Raw genomic sequence first — 14,701 nt, forward strand, 5'->3', positions numbered from 1 at the left:
TACAGTTAAGAAACTTTTATACTCAAAACATTAAAAACCAAATACCTACTACAGCGAGGCCATTTATCCAACTCTTTTTAAATGCTCATAAGTCAGAAATTAGGAAAGGTGTAATCTCACAAATATACAAAAGTCTTCATGATCTCAGCAATTATTCAACCAAGTATATAAAAGAAAGATGGGAGAAAGAGGGAGGTCTGGTGATTACAGAAGAGGAATGGCAAAACATTTGTTCTTTTCATTGGAGAAGAACAAAATCACATATTTGGAAGTTCAGCTAGAAAGGTTTTGCTTGTTTTTTCATTACCCCAGCTTTAAAGGCGCATTATGATGATGGAAGTTGTGAATGTTGGAGGAACTGTGGCTACGAAACCTCACACCACTACCATATAATTTCGGTTTGTAAGAATATTAAGAATTACTGGATAGACGTCCATACAGTGATGCAAAACACATTTAGTACATATTTACACTTTGATTTCAAATCCATATTTTTAGAATACATACCCTCAGACATAAAGGGTATGTATAAATACTTACTTTGTGTGCTGCTAGCTGCAAATAAAAAGGCACTGACCAAAAGGTTCCACCAACATTAAACAGCTGTATTGATGTAACTTTGGAGATTCATAATATGGAAAAGATTACTTATTTTAGTGAATTTTGAGTATGAGAAATATGTAAAACACTGGGGAAAATGGCTCCACTGTGTGAGTTCCATAAGGCCATCATTGATCATCAATATCATTGATATTCATCACTGAAGGAATGGCTGTTTAAATATTTGTTTATTTTGTTTGTTTGTTTATAATAACGTACTAATCAGCTACTTAGTGTGTTGGCTTTTCAATTGCCATCTCTCTGGATGTATATAGTTACAAACTGTATCTAGTGGCATTTGATTAAAGCATTTATTCAATACATTTCGTATATAGTTTCAGTTAGGTTGTTACACATATGAGAGTGGCTTCTATCTGCTAAGAGGTCATGAGTTTAGTTGGCGAGGGGAGACAGAATGCATTTGAGGTCGAGACACACATACACACATACACACACATACAGTGGGGCAAAAAAGTATTTAGTCAGCCACCGATTGTGCAAGTTCCCCCACTTAAAATGATGACAGAGGTCAGTAATTTGCACCAGAGGTACACTTCAACTGTGAGAGACAGAATGTGAAAAAGAAATCCATGAATTCACATGGTAGGATTTGTAAAGAATTTATTTGTAAATTAGGGTGGAAAATAAGTATTTGGTCACCTCAAACATGGAAAATCTCTGGCTCTCACAGACCTGTAACGTCTTCTGTAAGACGCTTTTCTGTCCCCCACTCGTTACCTGTATGAATGGCACCTGTTTGAACTCATCATCTGTATAAAAGACACCTGTCCACAGCCTCAAACAGTCAGACTCCAAACTCCGCCATGGCCAAGACCAAAGAGCTTTCGAAGGACACCAGGAAAAGTATCGTAGACCTGCACCAGACTGGGAAGAGTGAATCTACAATAGGCAAGCAGCTTGGTGTGAAAAAATCAACTGTGGGAGCAATCATCAGAAAATGGAAAACATACAAGACCACTGATAATCTCCCACGATCTGGGGCTCCACGCAAGATCTCATCCCGTGGGGTCAAAATGATCATGAGAACGGTGAGCAAAGATCCCAGAACCACACGGGGGGACCTGGTGAATGACCTGCAGAGAGCTGGGACCAAAGTAACAAAGGTCACCATCAGTAACACACTACAACGGCAGGGAATCAAATCCCGCAGTGCCAGACGTGTTCCGCTGCTGAAGCCAGTGCATGTCCAGGCCCGTCTAAAGTTTGCCAGAGAGCACATGGATGATACAGCAGAGGATTGGGAGAATGTCATGTGGTCAGATGAAACCAAAGTAGAACTTTTTGGTATAAACTCAACTCGTCGTGTTTGGAGGACGAAGAATACCGAGTTGCATCCCAAGAACACCCTACCTACTGTGAAGCATGGGGATGGAAACATCATGCTATGGGGCTGTTGTTCTGCCAAGGGGACAGGACGACTGATCCGTGTTAAGGACAGAATGAATGGGGCCATGTATCGTGAGATTTTGAGCCAAAACCTCCTTCCATCAGTGAGAACTTTGAAGATGAAACGAGGCTGGGTCTTCCAACATGACAATGATCCAAAACACACCGCCCGGGCAACAAAGGAGTGGCTCCGTAAGAAGCATTTGAAAGTCCTGGAGTGGCCTAGCCAGTCTCCAGACCTCAACCCCATAGAAAATCTGTGGCGGGAGTTGAAAGTCCGTGTTGCTCGGCGACAGCCCCAAAACATCACTGCTCTCGAGAAGATCTGCATGGAGGAATGGGCCAAAATACCAGCTACTGTGTGTGCAAACCTGGTAAAAACCTATAGTAAACGTTTGACCTCTGTTATTGCCAACAAAGGTTACGTTACAAAGTATTGAGTTGTATTTTTGTTATTGACCAAATACTTATTTTCCACCCTGATTTACGAATAAATTCTTTACAAATCCTACCATGTGAATTCATGGATTTTTTTTTTTCCACATTCTGTCTCTCACAGTTGAAGTGTACCTCTGGTGCAAATTACTGACCTCTGTCATCATTTTAAGTGGGGGAACTTGCACAATCAGTGGCTGACTAAATACTTTTTTGCCCCACTGTAGTAGGTAGTAGGGCTGCACGATTTTGCATAAAATGAGAATCACGATTTTTTGGCTTAGAATTGAGATCACGATTCTCTCACGATTTTCTTTTCCAATATAAATATTTATTGCACTTATTAACTGCACATCAACTTCGTAACAGTTGAAACTGAACATAAAAACAATAAATAAACATAAAAACAACAATTGTCTCACGTTTTGTTGTTGCCGCAAAATGTTGTACTGTTTGAAATTCCGTCTCCACCGTTGCTCGACACTGCGTGTATAGAGCAGGTAGTGCAACAATAGAAAAATAGTTGCGGGACGGCACTGTGTAGCGTTTGTCTAGGGTGTTGATCATTTTCCTAAATCCCTCGTTTTGCACAGTGTTGATGGGAGCCATATCTTTGGTCAGGTGATAAGTGATAGCCTCCGTAATTTCTTTGTGCCTGCGGGAGTTCGACGGGTATAGGGAAGCGCTGTATAAGGTTCCCGTTATTGATGTTTGGGTGGTTGACTGGGACGGATTTTCTCCTGTCACTTTCTCGTCATCCCTGACGTTCTCTCCGTTGTTTTTTCCTTTTTTCCTTGCTAATTTTAGCATCACACGGCACAGCTTCTGTATCACGTGGTATAAGGCTCCGCCCTTGTCATTTGTTGAGCAGGAAGAGTGAGCGCTTGTTTTCACGCAGATTACGTCCCGGATTAAAATGCGGTACAGTCGTCGTCGTCTTTTTTTTTTCTTTTTCTTTTTTTAATCGTTGCCATTTGGAAATGAGATCGCACATAAGTATGAATCGAGATCGCGGTTTTCTAACGATTAATCGTGCAGCCCTAGTAGGTAGACTCATTTCTAGGTAAGAGTTCATGCCTAGTTTGCAAGCTTGTAACTGCATTTTGTGCCTGCATAAGTGACAGTTTGTTGCAGGACGTGCGTCTGATGTTCCAGAGATAAGCAAGAGCAAGAAGATCTACAGGAAGCACCTGGCGTGGAGACGGAGACAATGTTCTTTTCAAATGAGTCAAAAGTCATTAACAGAACATTTGTGGTTCCGAAACTTATGCATGTGTTGTATCTGCTTGACGCAAGAGGGGGCGTAATAATACCCTGATGATATAATACAACGCCTTGTGTATTGTTAGGAGGAGATCTATGCTGATTGTGTGACAGTGTTCATCTTCCCACGCGTGTGTTCATTAAAATCATTGTTTGACCTAACCCTCCTGGACCAGTGTTGTGTTGTACCCCTCCTCAATATCTGAAACAGTAACACTGTACACATGTTTCTTTGTTTGTGTGTTTTGTTTTTTCCTTTTCTTTCTCTGTTTTTTCATACCTGCATGAAGGAAAACTACTTGAAGTGATGGCGGTCATCCAGACAACTGTACATATGAGTCTTAGAACAAAGGAAGCCATCAAATATTGTACATTTTATTTTATGCATAACTTCAATAAACACTTAAATAAAAAAGCAAAAAAAGTGTACATGTCAAACTGCAGTGTTAAGTGAGGCGCTTGAAAAATTTGGGTGTGCCTAACTAAGGTAGTCATCTACCTTGCTAAGAATTGTCTCATTCAACTAGTTCAACTTCAAGAAAAGCATTTAGATTAAACTTAAACCTATATCATCCCTTAGGAGAAACAGGAAACTTTATGCTTGACAGAAATATTGTTTTATTTAAATGGAGATTTTCCCACATCGCCCTCTTAGAAGACAGCATTTAACTTGGGTATATTTCAACACAAAATGAAAGTTTTTACTGTCAATACTGCCTGTGACCTCTGATTTCTTGTTTTAGAGGAGAGTTTCAATTTTGTGATGGTGGACGAGGTGGGAGAGACTGTGGAGAAGGAGGCGGTAATTGCCAGGACAAGAGGTCGACCCAGGAAGAGAACCAAGCAGACCCCGGGTCAGTGTTGGGAAGGTTACTTTTAAAATGTATTCTGTTAAGTTACTCAGTGTGAGTAACGTATTCTGAATACTTTGGATTACTTAGTATACTGTCATTGCTTTTCACAACTACATGAATGTAGCAATCACATCCTGCAAATTCCTGTTTGTTCTTGGCTTGTAAGCCCAAATCTGACTGAATAGACAATATATTTACTGTAGGGGAGAAAAGACTTACAGTGGGGCAAAAAAGTATTTAGTCAGCAACTGATTGTGCAAGTTCCCCCACCTAAAATGATGACAGAGGTCAGTAATTTGCACCAGAGGTACACTTCAACTGTGAGAGACAGAATGTGAAAAAAATCCATGTATTCACATGGTAGGATTTGTAAAGAATTTATTTGTAAATTAGGGTGGAAAATAAGTATTTGGCCACCTCAAACATGGAAAATCTCTGGCTCTCACAGACCTGTAACGTCTTCTGTAAGACGCTTTTCTGTCCCCCACTCGTTACCTGTATGAATGGCACCTGTTTGAACTCATCATCTGTATAAAAGACACCTGTCCACAGCCTCAAACAGTCAGACTCCAAACTCCGCCATGGCCAAGACCAAAGAGCTTTCGAAGGACACCAGGAAAAGTATTGTAGACCTGCACCAGACTGGGAAGAGTGAATCTACAATAGGCAAGCAGCTTGGTGTGAAAAAATCAACTGTGGGAGCAATCATCAGAAAATGGAAGACATACAAGACCACTGATAATCTCCCTCGATCTGGGGCTCCACGCAAGATCTCATCCCGTGGGGTCAAAATGATCATGAGAACGGTGAGCAAAGATCCCAGAACCACACGGGGGGACCTGGTGAATGACCTGCAGAGAGCTGGGACCAAAGTAACAAAGGTCACCATCAGTAACACACTACAACGGCAGGGAATCAAATCCCGCAGTGCCAGACGTGTTCCGCTGCTGAAGCCAGTGCATGTCCAGGCCCGTCTGAAGTTTGCCAGAGAGCACATGGATGATACAGCAGAGGATTGGGAGAATGTCATGTGGTCAGATGAAACCAAAGTAGAACTTTTTGGTATAAACTCAACTCGTCGTGTTTGGAGGACGAAGAATACTGAGTTGCATCCCAAGAACACCATACCTACTGTGAAGCATGGGGGTGGAAACATCATGCTATGGGGCTGTTGTTCTGCCAAGGGGACAGGACGACTGATCCGTGTTAAGGACAGAATGAATGGGGCCATGTATCGTGAGATTTTGAGCCAAAACCTCCTTCCATCAGTGAGAACTTTGAAGATGAAACGAGGCTGGGTCTTCCAACATGACAATGATCCAAAACACACCGCCCGGGCAACAAAGGAGTGGCTCCGTAAGAAGCATTTGAAAGTCCCGGAGTGGCCTAGCCAGTCTCCAGACCTCAACCCCATAGAAAATCTGTGGCGGGAGTTGAAAGTCCGTGTTGCTCGGCGACAGCCCCAAAACATCACTGCTCTCGAGAAGATCTGCATGGAGGAATGGGCCAAAATACCAGCTACTGTGTGTGCAAACCTGGTAAAGACCTATAGTAAACGTTTGACCTCTGTTATTGCCAACAAAGGTTATGTTACAAAGTATTGAGTTAGAGCTGGGCGATATATCGAGTTTTTAAAAAATATCGATATATTTTTATACGAGATATAAGATGTGACAATATCCTTTATATTGATATAGTCTGTTACGTTATAATTATACTTGTGGAGCCGCAAGTTTGCGTCTCTTTCCTCCACTTTCGTCTTTACAAAGTTACTCGGCCTCGCCTCTCCTTCACTGAACACAACTCCCCTCCTCCCCCATCGCTTCACCTGCAGGAAGCGACAAGATCAACACGGCAAATCTCCGTTAACGAGTTACTGCGCGCATCGACCCGTGCGTGGGGCTGGACGCCGTCAACGTGTTAGCTAGCTAACCACGCTAACGAGCTAACCACGCTAACGAGCTAACCACGCTAATGCCATGCAGCCCAGAGGTGCTGCACGGACTAAAATCCTTTCATTTTCTCAAAAGTTGACAGCGCGCCTTATGTATGAATTCTGGTTGTGCTTGATGGCCGCGAACTGATTTTATGCTGAACACGGTGCTCAGCAATCTGTCAAAAAATGTTTTAGTACGACTTTGGTAAGCTACGGAGCTGCACCGCTTGATGGATTGTCGGAGCATTATGGCTGAGCCTCGCGGAGTGATACGTACGTGCTTCAACGTAATATTACCTTACTGTGTTTAGGGACCATAAATAGCACCTGTTAAGAGACGTGGTTGCACAATTGTGAGCTTTTTGTTATGCACAAAAACAACATTGTTTTCTTTTATTTATGGAGCATTATTATTTAATAAATGCTCATAATTTATTTTTGAGTAAATTTTATGTACATCTGCTCTATGTTAATAAAAGTGCCTGTGTGACATCTGGGACACAGCTTTGTCTAAGAACTCTCTTTTTGTTCTTACTTTATGGCTTTAAAAAATATATTGAGATATATATCTTATATCGCCATCCAGCTAAAAAATATCGAGATATGAATTTTGGGTCATATTGCCCAGCCCTATATTGAGTTGTATTTTTGTTATTGACCAAATACTTATTTTCCACCCTGATTTATGAATAAATTCTTTACAAATCCTACCATGTGAATTCATGGATTTTCTTTTTCACATTCTGTCTCTCACAGTTGAAGTATACCTCTGGTGCAAATTACTGACCTCTGTCATCATTTTAGGTGGGGGAACTTGTACAATCGGTGGCTGACTAAATACTTTTTTGCCCCACTGTATGTTAACATAAGATAAGATGTTTGCTCGGTGGCGAGTAGCCTTCCGTAATAGTAATAAGTCACGTAGATACTGAAGTGGCACATAACCCAGGAAGCTACCACAACTAAAGCAAGGTAGTTGCAGCAGGCTAACGTTAGTTTTTTAAAAAGAACTTCCAGATGTTTCTTTAGGTTGGAGCCTTTAGACCAGGAGTGTCAAACTCAATTGCACAGGAGACCAAACATCAAGGCACACTTTAGGTCGCGGGCCAAACAAGATAAACATTTATTGAACACTAAAACAATGTTTTTTAAACATGAATATGAATTAAAAACAGACAGGAATATTATTCCAGATTAAATAAACTTAAAAAAAAACAAAACTTTAATTTTAAATAATTTGCTCTCCATAAAAACATATCCTGTCAAAATTCTGCAATTTAGAAATATGAACATGCTGCCAAAACCCCAGAAAAAAATAAATGAAAGCATTCACAAGGTTGGAGCCGCATGTAGACGGAGCTGGGGCGTTGCTTCAGGAATGGAACTAATAACCCGAGGGCCATTCAGTGTCGTAATTTTCCATGCTGTACAGTGCAGCGAGGAATGCCCAGACCTCTACATTGGAGAGACCAAACAGCCACTTCACAAGCGCATGGCACAACATAGAAGAGCCACCTCCACAGGACAAGACTCAGCAGTCCATCTGCATCTTAAGGATAAAGGACACTCTTTCGAGGATGCCAATGTTCACATTTTGGACAGAGAGGACAAATGGTTTGAAAGAGGAGTGAAAGAAGCCATCTATGTCCACTGTGAGCGACCATCTTTGAACAGAGGCGGGGGTTTACGACACCAACTCTCTGCCATCTATAATCCAGTTTTGAGATCCCTTCCCAGACGCCTTAACGCCCACTCACATCCTGGGCCATCTGATCTCAGGAATTCACATGATAAGGTGGGGCCAGGTTTCACAATGAACTCACCCGAAACTCTGGCTGATTGGGGCCCACACCCAGTTTCACACCTTGGCTCAGGCGATTAGAGGATCATCAGGGGGTCCTTTTGTCCCTCTGTGGGGGGTTACTCCCACTAGGTTTATATCTGGGACTCTCCACCATTTGACCTTAGAACTGAAGAAGCTTCTCGGATGAGAGGTGAAACGTCTCTTAACTTAAAGAAGTCCAGACGCTTTTCTTTGCAAGTCACTTGAAATGCCTTCACCGCATCATACATGCCATGTCCATGAACTGACAGGTTTCCTTGCTGAGCTCAAAACCTCTATTGAGAACTTTTCCCCAACTCAGTCAGCAGACCTCTGTATGATGAGGAATGTCGGCAAACTCTGAATCTATTTCCCACATAAAAGACTGAAACTGACGGTGATTTAAACTTTTAGCTCAGATAAAATTTACGGTTTGTGTTACGGTGATCATTACATGCTCCATTTTTGGGACTTTACCACACAGCCTTTCCTGGTGTGTGATATGCTGTCAACTCACCGGTACATTTCTCCTCCTGCATCAGCATCCTGCTGATTAGTCTGCTTTTTTCACCGCACAACACCAGCGCTCCATCTGTTGTAAGTCCAACAAGTTTGTCCCAGAGCAGTTTCATGTCGGTTACACTTTGACATACGTTTCTGCTCAGGCTCACATTTGCCAAAATCTGCGTTTTGTCTGGACACAAGATGTTGCACACCTTCATCATGAAGCTCTTCAGAGTGCAAGGCTGATGTGGCTTTCTCCTCTGATGCAATAAAACTTGCTTTCACAACAGCTTCACTTTGTGATTTTGCTCTGGTGAAAAAAGTCTGCTGAAATGTCAGATTCTTCTTTAGCTCTTCTACTTTCTGTAGTTTCTGCTCAGCATTTAGGTTTTTCAGCTTATCCTGACGTTTTGTCTCGTAGTGCCGTCTTAAATTAAATTCCTTAATTACAGCCACATTAGCTCCACTAATAAGACACACGGGTTTACCAGCATGTCTGTAAACATATATTCAGTCTCCCGCTGCCGGCGCTGAAAGGCTCTGCTTTCAGAATCAACTTTCCATCTCTTGTGCTGGCTCCAGGTCGTGTAACTGGCGCACATACACAGGACACTTACATTAGACCCTCTCATTGTGTGTTTTGTTTGGGTTTCCAGCAATGTACCAAAAGTAGAGAGGGCCTAACATATGAAACAGAAAAATACGGCAGTTTAATCCATTTATTTCAATAAATTATCACCTATTTAAGGAGTAACTATAATGGAATACAGTTACTCATATTTTGTATTTTAAATGCATAACATCCGTACATATATTCTCCAGTGGCTGGCATCTGGGATAAAGTCGTGTCAGAGCTCTGAGACATGAAGCTTAATTAATGTTTTTTTTCCTCCCACAGTGAGAAAATCTGCTAGAGGGAAACCAGGGAGCACAAAAGAGACGGAAGAGGAGGAAACAACAGAACCACTGCCTCCAGCTTCTGTTAATCCCACTTTATCACAGGACCGAGACTCATCTGCGCCACCAGGTGACGGCCAGGCGGAGAGCCAGAGGACCGAAGAGGAAGCAGAGACCCAGCCTGATGCTGCACCTGCCTCTGCTGGACAGCAGCCAGAGTCTAAGTGTCCTGATAAGGAGACAGAGGAGGGAGAGGAGAAGGATGGATGGAGCACGGTTGGCATTAAAGGTACAAAGAGCTGCTTTAAATCAACAAACTGCATCACTCTGACAGCGAAAACACAGTAAACTGAATATTAAAAGAAAAATTGTATAGCCTGCTTCTGTTAGCCTACTAATAGCTTTGAGATGCATTTCCACTACCTTGTGGTGGTGGTAATATGTTTTGTGGTTGGTGCTAAGGGCCCCAGTGTGTGCCAAGAATATATCCCACACCATCATCCGCCTGAAATTTTGATACAAAGCAGGATGGATCCAAGCTTTCTGACCCTGCCTGTTAACTTGTTATTTTCTGTTTTATCGCGAGAGTTCTGTTGCCCGCGAGAGGGTTGTTGTTGTTGTGAGTGAAAAATGGCGGAACGAATAAAGCGCTGTGGATGAGAGTACGACGTCGTGTCTTTTCAGTTAACATTGGTAGCAGAGGATGGTTTCCAATTACAAAGTACCACCAAAGCTTGATGAAGCCAGGCCATACGAATGCTGGAAGAATGAAGTCAATATCTGGAGACGAGTTACGGAGCTGGATAAAAAGAAACAGGCACTCGCGGTGGCGCTGGGGCTCGAGGGAAGAGCCAGAGAAATGGCCATGGAGATACCCGTGGAAGATTTGGACAAAGATGACGGTATGGAAATACTGCTTGCAAAACTTGACGCGGTGTTTCAGAGAGAAGAGAAAGACCGCGCTTATGAAGCCTACTCGTGTTTTGACTCCATTGCAAAGAACCACAGCGTGTCCATGGCAGACTACATTATAGACTTTGAACAGCGTTATAACCGGATGAAAAAGTACAACATGACGCTGCCTGACGCTGTGCTAGCATTTAAGCTTCTAGATACAGCTAGTCTTGATGAGAAAAGTCGACAGCTTGCACTGACAGCGTGCACGGACTTAACGTTTGCGTCTATGAAGTCTGCACTGAAACGGATTTTCGGAGGGAAAGTAACCGGAGTTTTCAGCGGAATTCAACTGAACCAAGAAGCAGTTTTCTTTACGGAACAAAAAGGTCCCAAATACAAACGAAACAACGGTACTTCGTCGCGGAGTGGACAGCGACAACCACTACAAGGTACCAACCCACTTGACAAGTTTGGCAAGCGAACAAGATGTGCTATTTGTCAGAGCACTTACATATGTTATATATATATATTATATATATATATATATATATATATATATATATATATATGAAAGCCCAACAAGAAGAGGGCTTTCAGAGGGGGCAACAAAGAGGAGGTGAGGAAGATCCAGGTGTTACTAAAGGACAAGATCAGAGAGGCTAAGGACAATTACAGGAGGAAGCTGGAGTGGAAACTCCAGCAGAACAGCATGAGAGAGGTGTGGAGGGGCATGAAGACCATCACTGGATTCAGGCCAACCAACAGCAGGGGAGCTGAGGGAGGTGAGAATAGAGCCGACGAGTTGAATCTGTTTTTCAATAGATTCGACACCACAGTGTCTGCTCCCACCCCCACAACCTCACCTGCAGTCAGCCTGGAATCCAGAGCCACACCACTGTGCCAGCCTCTCTCTTCACATGTTGCCTCCTGTGAGAGTCCTGACACCCCTCCCCCACCCATCACCTTCACTCAATACCAGGTTGAGATGCAAATGAGGAGACTTCACTCAGGCAAGTCTGCTGGACCAGACGGAGTGAGTCCCCTTGTCCTCAAGACCTGTGCCCCCCAGCTGTGTGGAGTCTTTCATAAACTGTTTATGCTGAGTCTGAGTCTACAGAGGGTCCCGGTGATGTGGAAGACATCATGCCTCGTCCCTGTACCAAAGACGCCTCGTCCCAGTGGCCCCCAGGATTACAGGCCCGTGGCACTGACCTCCCACATCATGAAGACCCTGGAAAGGCTCATCCTGGACCAGCTGCGACCCATAGTAAGACCACATCTGGATCCCCTTCAGTTCGCTTATCAGCCTCGTCTCGGAACAGAGGACGCCATCATCTACCTGCTCAATCGTGTCTACACCCATCTGGACCAGCCGGCGAGCACTGTGAGGGTCATGTTTTTTGACTTTTCCAGTGCTTTCAACACCATCAGGCCGACCCTCCTGGGTGATAAGTTAGCAGCGATGCAGGTGGATGCTTCTCTGGTGTCCTGGATTGTTGATTACCTGACAGGAAGACCACAATATGTACGTCTCCCACAGTGTGTGTCTGACAAGGTGATTAGCAACACAGGGGCACCACAGGGGACTGTCCTCTCCCCCTTCCTCTTCACCCTCTACACCACAGACTTCAGCCACTGCACAGAGACCTGCCATCTTCAGAAGTTTTCTGATGACTCTGCGGTGGTTGGATGCATCAGCAGGGATGATGAGACAGAGTACCGGGCTGTGGTCGACTCCTTTGTCACGTGGTGTGAGCAGAATCATCTGCAGCTCAACGTGGCAAAGACCAAGGAACTGATCGTGGACTTCAGGAAGACCAGGAAACACTTGACCCCTGTTTCAATCCATGGGGTCAGTGTTGACATTGTGGAGGACTATAAATACCTTGGAGTACACATTGACAATAAACTGGACTGGGCTAAAAACACCACAGCACTTTACAGGAAGGGCCAGAGTCGTCTCTATTTTTTGAGGCGACTGAGGTCCTTCAACATCTGCCAGAAAATGCTGAGGATTTTCTATGAGTCTGTTGTGGCCAGTGCGATCCTCTATGCTGTTGCATGCTGGGGGAGCAGGCTGAGGGTCGCAGATGCCAACAGACTTAATAAACTGATCCGTAAGGCCAGCAATGTTGTGGGGATGGAGCTGGACTCCCTCAAGGTGGTGTCGGAGAGGCGGATGCTGTCCAAGATAAAGACAATGTTGGATAACACCTCCCACCCACTCCATGACATGTTGGTCAGTCACAGGAGCTCGTTCAGTGAGAGACTGAGATTACCAAAAAGCACCACTGAACGACACAGGAAATCTTTCCTGCCTGTGGCCATCTCCCTGTACAACGCATCCACTTAACACAGTGTTTGCTGCTACAACTACACATGTTTCTTTTCCAAATATTTATTTATAAGTGACTTATGTATGTATGTATGTATGTATATATATATGTATATATTGTACTATTCTTAGTTAGTGTATTGTCTGTCTTGTCTTAATGTTGGTTTAAAATGGAGCACTGTAACAAAAAATAATTTCCCCCAGGGATCAATAAAGTATTCTGATTCTGATTCTGATACCACTGGGCGAAAGACTGTCCTCATCGTAATGGTGACCAAGTAAAGCTAACTGAAGATGGGAAAGTGGAGGAGTGTAACATTACTTTGTACACTAAAGCCTCAATGACAGACTCTGAAATCTTCCTGACTGAGGCATTGGGGTCAGCCATTATTGATACTGCATGTACACGTACAGTTTGTGGTCAGAAGTGGCTAGATAGTTACATGCGTGACCTCAGCCAAGGCCAAGTAAACAAGCTGTTGCAATCAGAAACCCCCAGCTCCAGACCATTTCGCTTTGGGGATGGTATTGTAGTGTATTCCAGCAGAAAAGTGAAACTTCCAGTCAAAATTGGACAAACAAAATGTGACATTGAAAGTGAAGTAGTTCCTGTTGACATTCCACTACTACTGAGCAAAACGTCTCTCAAGAAAGCAGGGACTGTTCTAGACATGGAGAATGACAGTGTTGTCATGTTCAAGCAGCCTGTTCCCCTAGAGCTCACTAGTTCGGGACACTATTGCGTGGACATTAGAGATGAAAATACTACAGAAAACTGCAATGAAAATGAAGTTCTCATGGTAACTGCTGAAATGTCTACAAAAGAGAAACAGAAAGTCCTTGTGAAACTTCATAAGCAGTTTGGTCATGCATCTGCAGAGAGGTTATTGAGGCTCATCCAAAGCTCTGGCAATACAGATAAACAATGTGCAGTTATTCTACAAGAGATAGTTCGTGACTGTGACATTTGTCAGAAATATTGCAAAACCAAGCCGAGACCTGCTGTTGGTCTACCCCTGGCTTCTGAGTATAATGAGACAGTAGCGATGGATCTACATGAGCTGGAGCCCAATGTGTGGTACCTTCACATCATCGACCACTTCACACGCTTCAGTGCCGGCAGCATCGTAAAGACAAAGAAAGCTGCAGAGATTGTCAACTCCTTCATTCACACCTGGATAAGCATTCACGGTGCCCCCAGACGGCTCTACACAGACAACGGCGGAGAGTTCAACAACACAGACATCCGGGACATGGCTGAAAACTTCAACATTGAGGTAAAAACAACGGCGGGGTATAGTCCCTGGAGCAACGGACTACTGGAGAGACATAACATGACACTTACAGAAATCCTCCTGAAGGTAAAAAAGGAACGTGGATGTGACTGGCACACTGCGCTAGACTGGGCCCTTATGGCCAAAAACAGTATGCTTAATGTACATGGTTATAGTCCACATCAACTTGTGTTTGGCCAAAACCCCAACCTTCCTTCTGTGTTGATGGATAAGCCACCTGCCTTAGAGGGCACAACTGTAAGTGCAAGAGTAGCTGAACATATCTCAGCATTACATGCTTCCAGGAAAGCATTTACTGAGGCAGAGTGTTCAGAAAGGATCAGGAGAGCACTACGCAAACAACTTAGGCCTACAGATGACAAATATGAGGCAGGAGATAAAGTATACTACAAACGAGTCGACTGTACAGAGTGGAAGGGTCCAGGTGTAGTTATTGGGCAGGATGGAACTGTTGTA

The 14,701-nt window shown here is 43.6% G+C and overlaps 1 protein-coding gene across 2 annotated transcripts in view; it reads left to right on the top strand.

The window, feature by feature from the left end:
* Positions 1-14,701, top strand: part of LOC308394998 (uncharacterized protein) — a 62,244-nt gene that overhangs the window by 43,771 nt on the left and 3,772 nt on the right. For both annotated transcript variants that reach the window (XM_080879649.1, XM_080879650.1), the window contains 2 exons: positions 4,449-4,559; positions 9,720-10,007. In XM_080879649.1, the coding sequence (XP_080735775.1) occupies positions 4,449-4,559; positions 9,720-10,007 (399 nt within the window). The remainder of the gene's footprint in view (positions 1-4,448; positions 4,560-9,719; positions 10,008-14,701) is intronic.

This window comes from Rhamphochromis sp. 'chilingali' (assembly GCF_963969265.1).
Source record: "Rhamphochromis sp. 'chilingali' genome assembly, chromosome: 1".
In the NCBI taxonomy this organism is placed as follows: Eukaryota; Metazoa; Chordata; class Actinopteri; order Cichliformes; family Cichlidae; genus Rhamphochromis; species Rhamphochromis sp. 'chilingali'.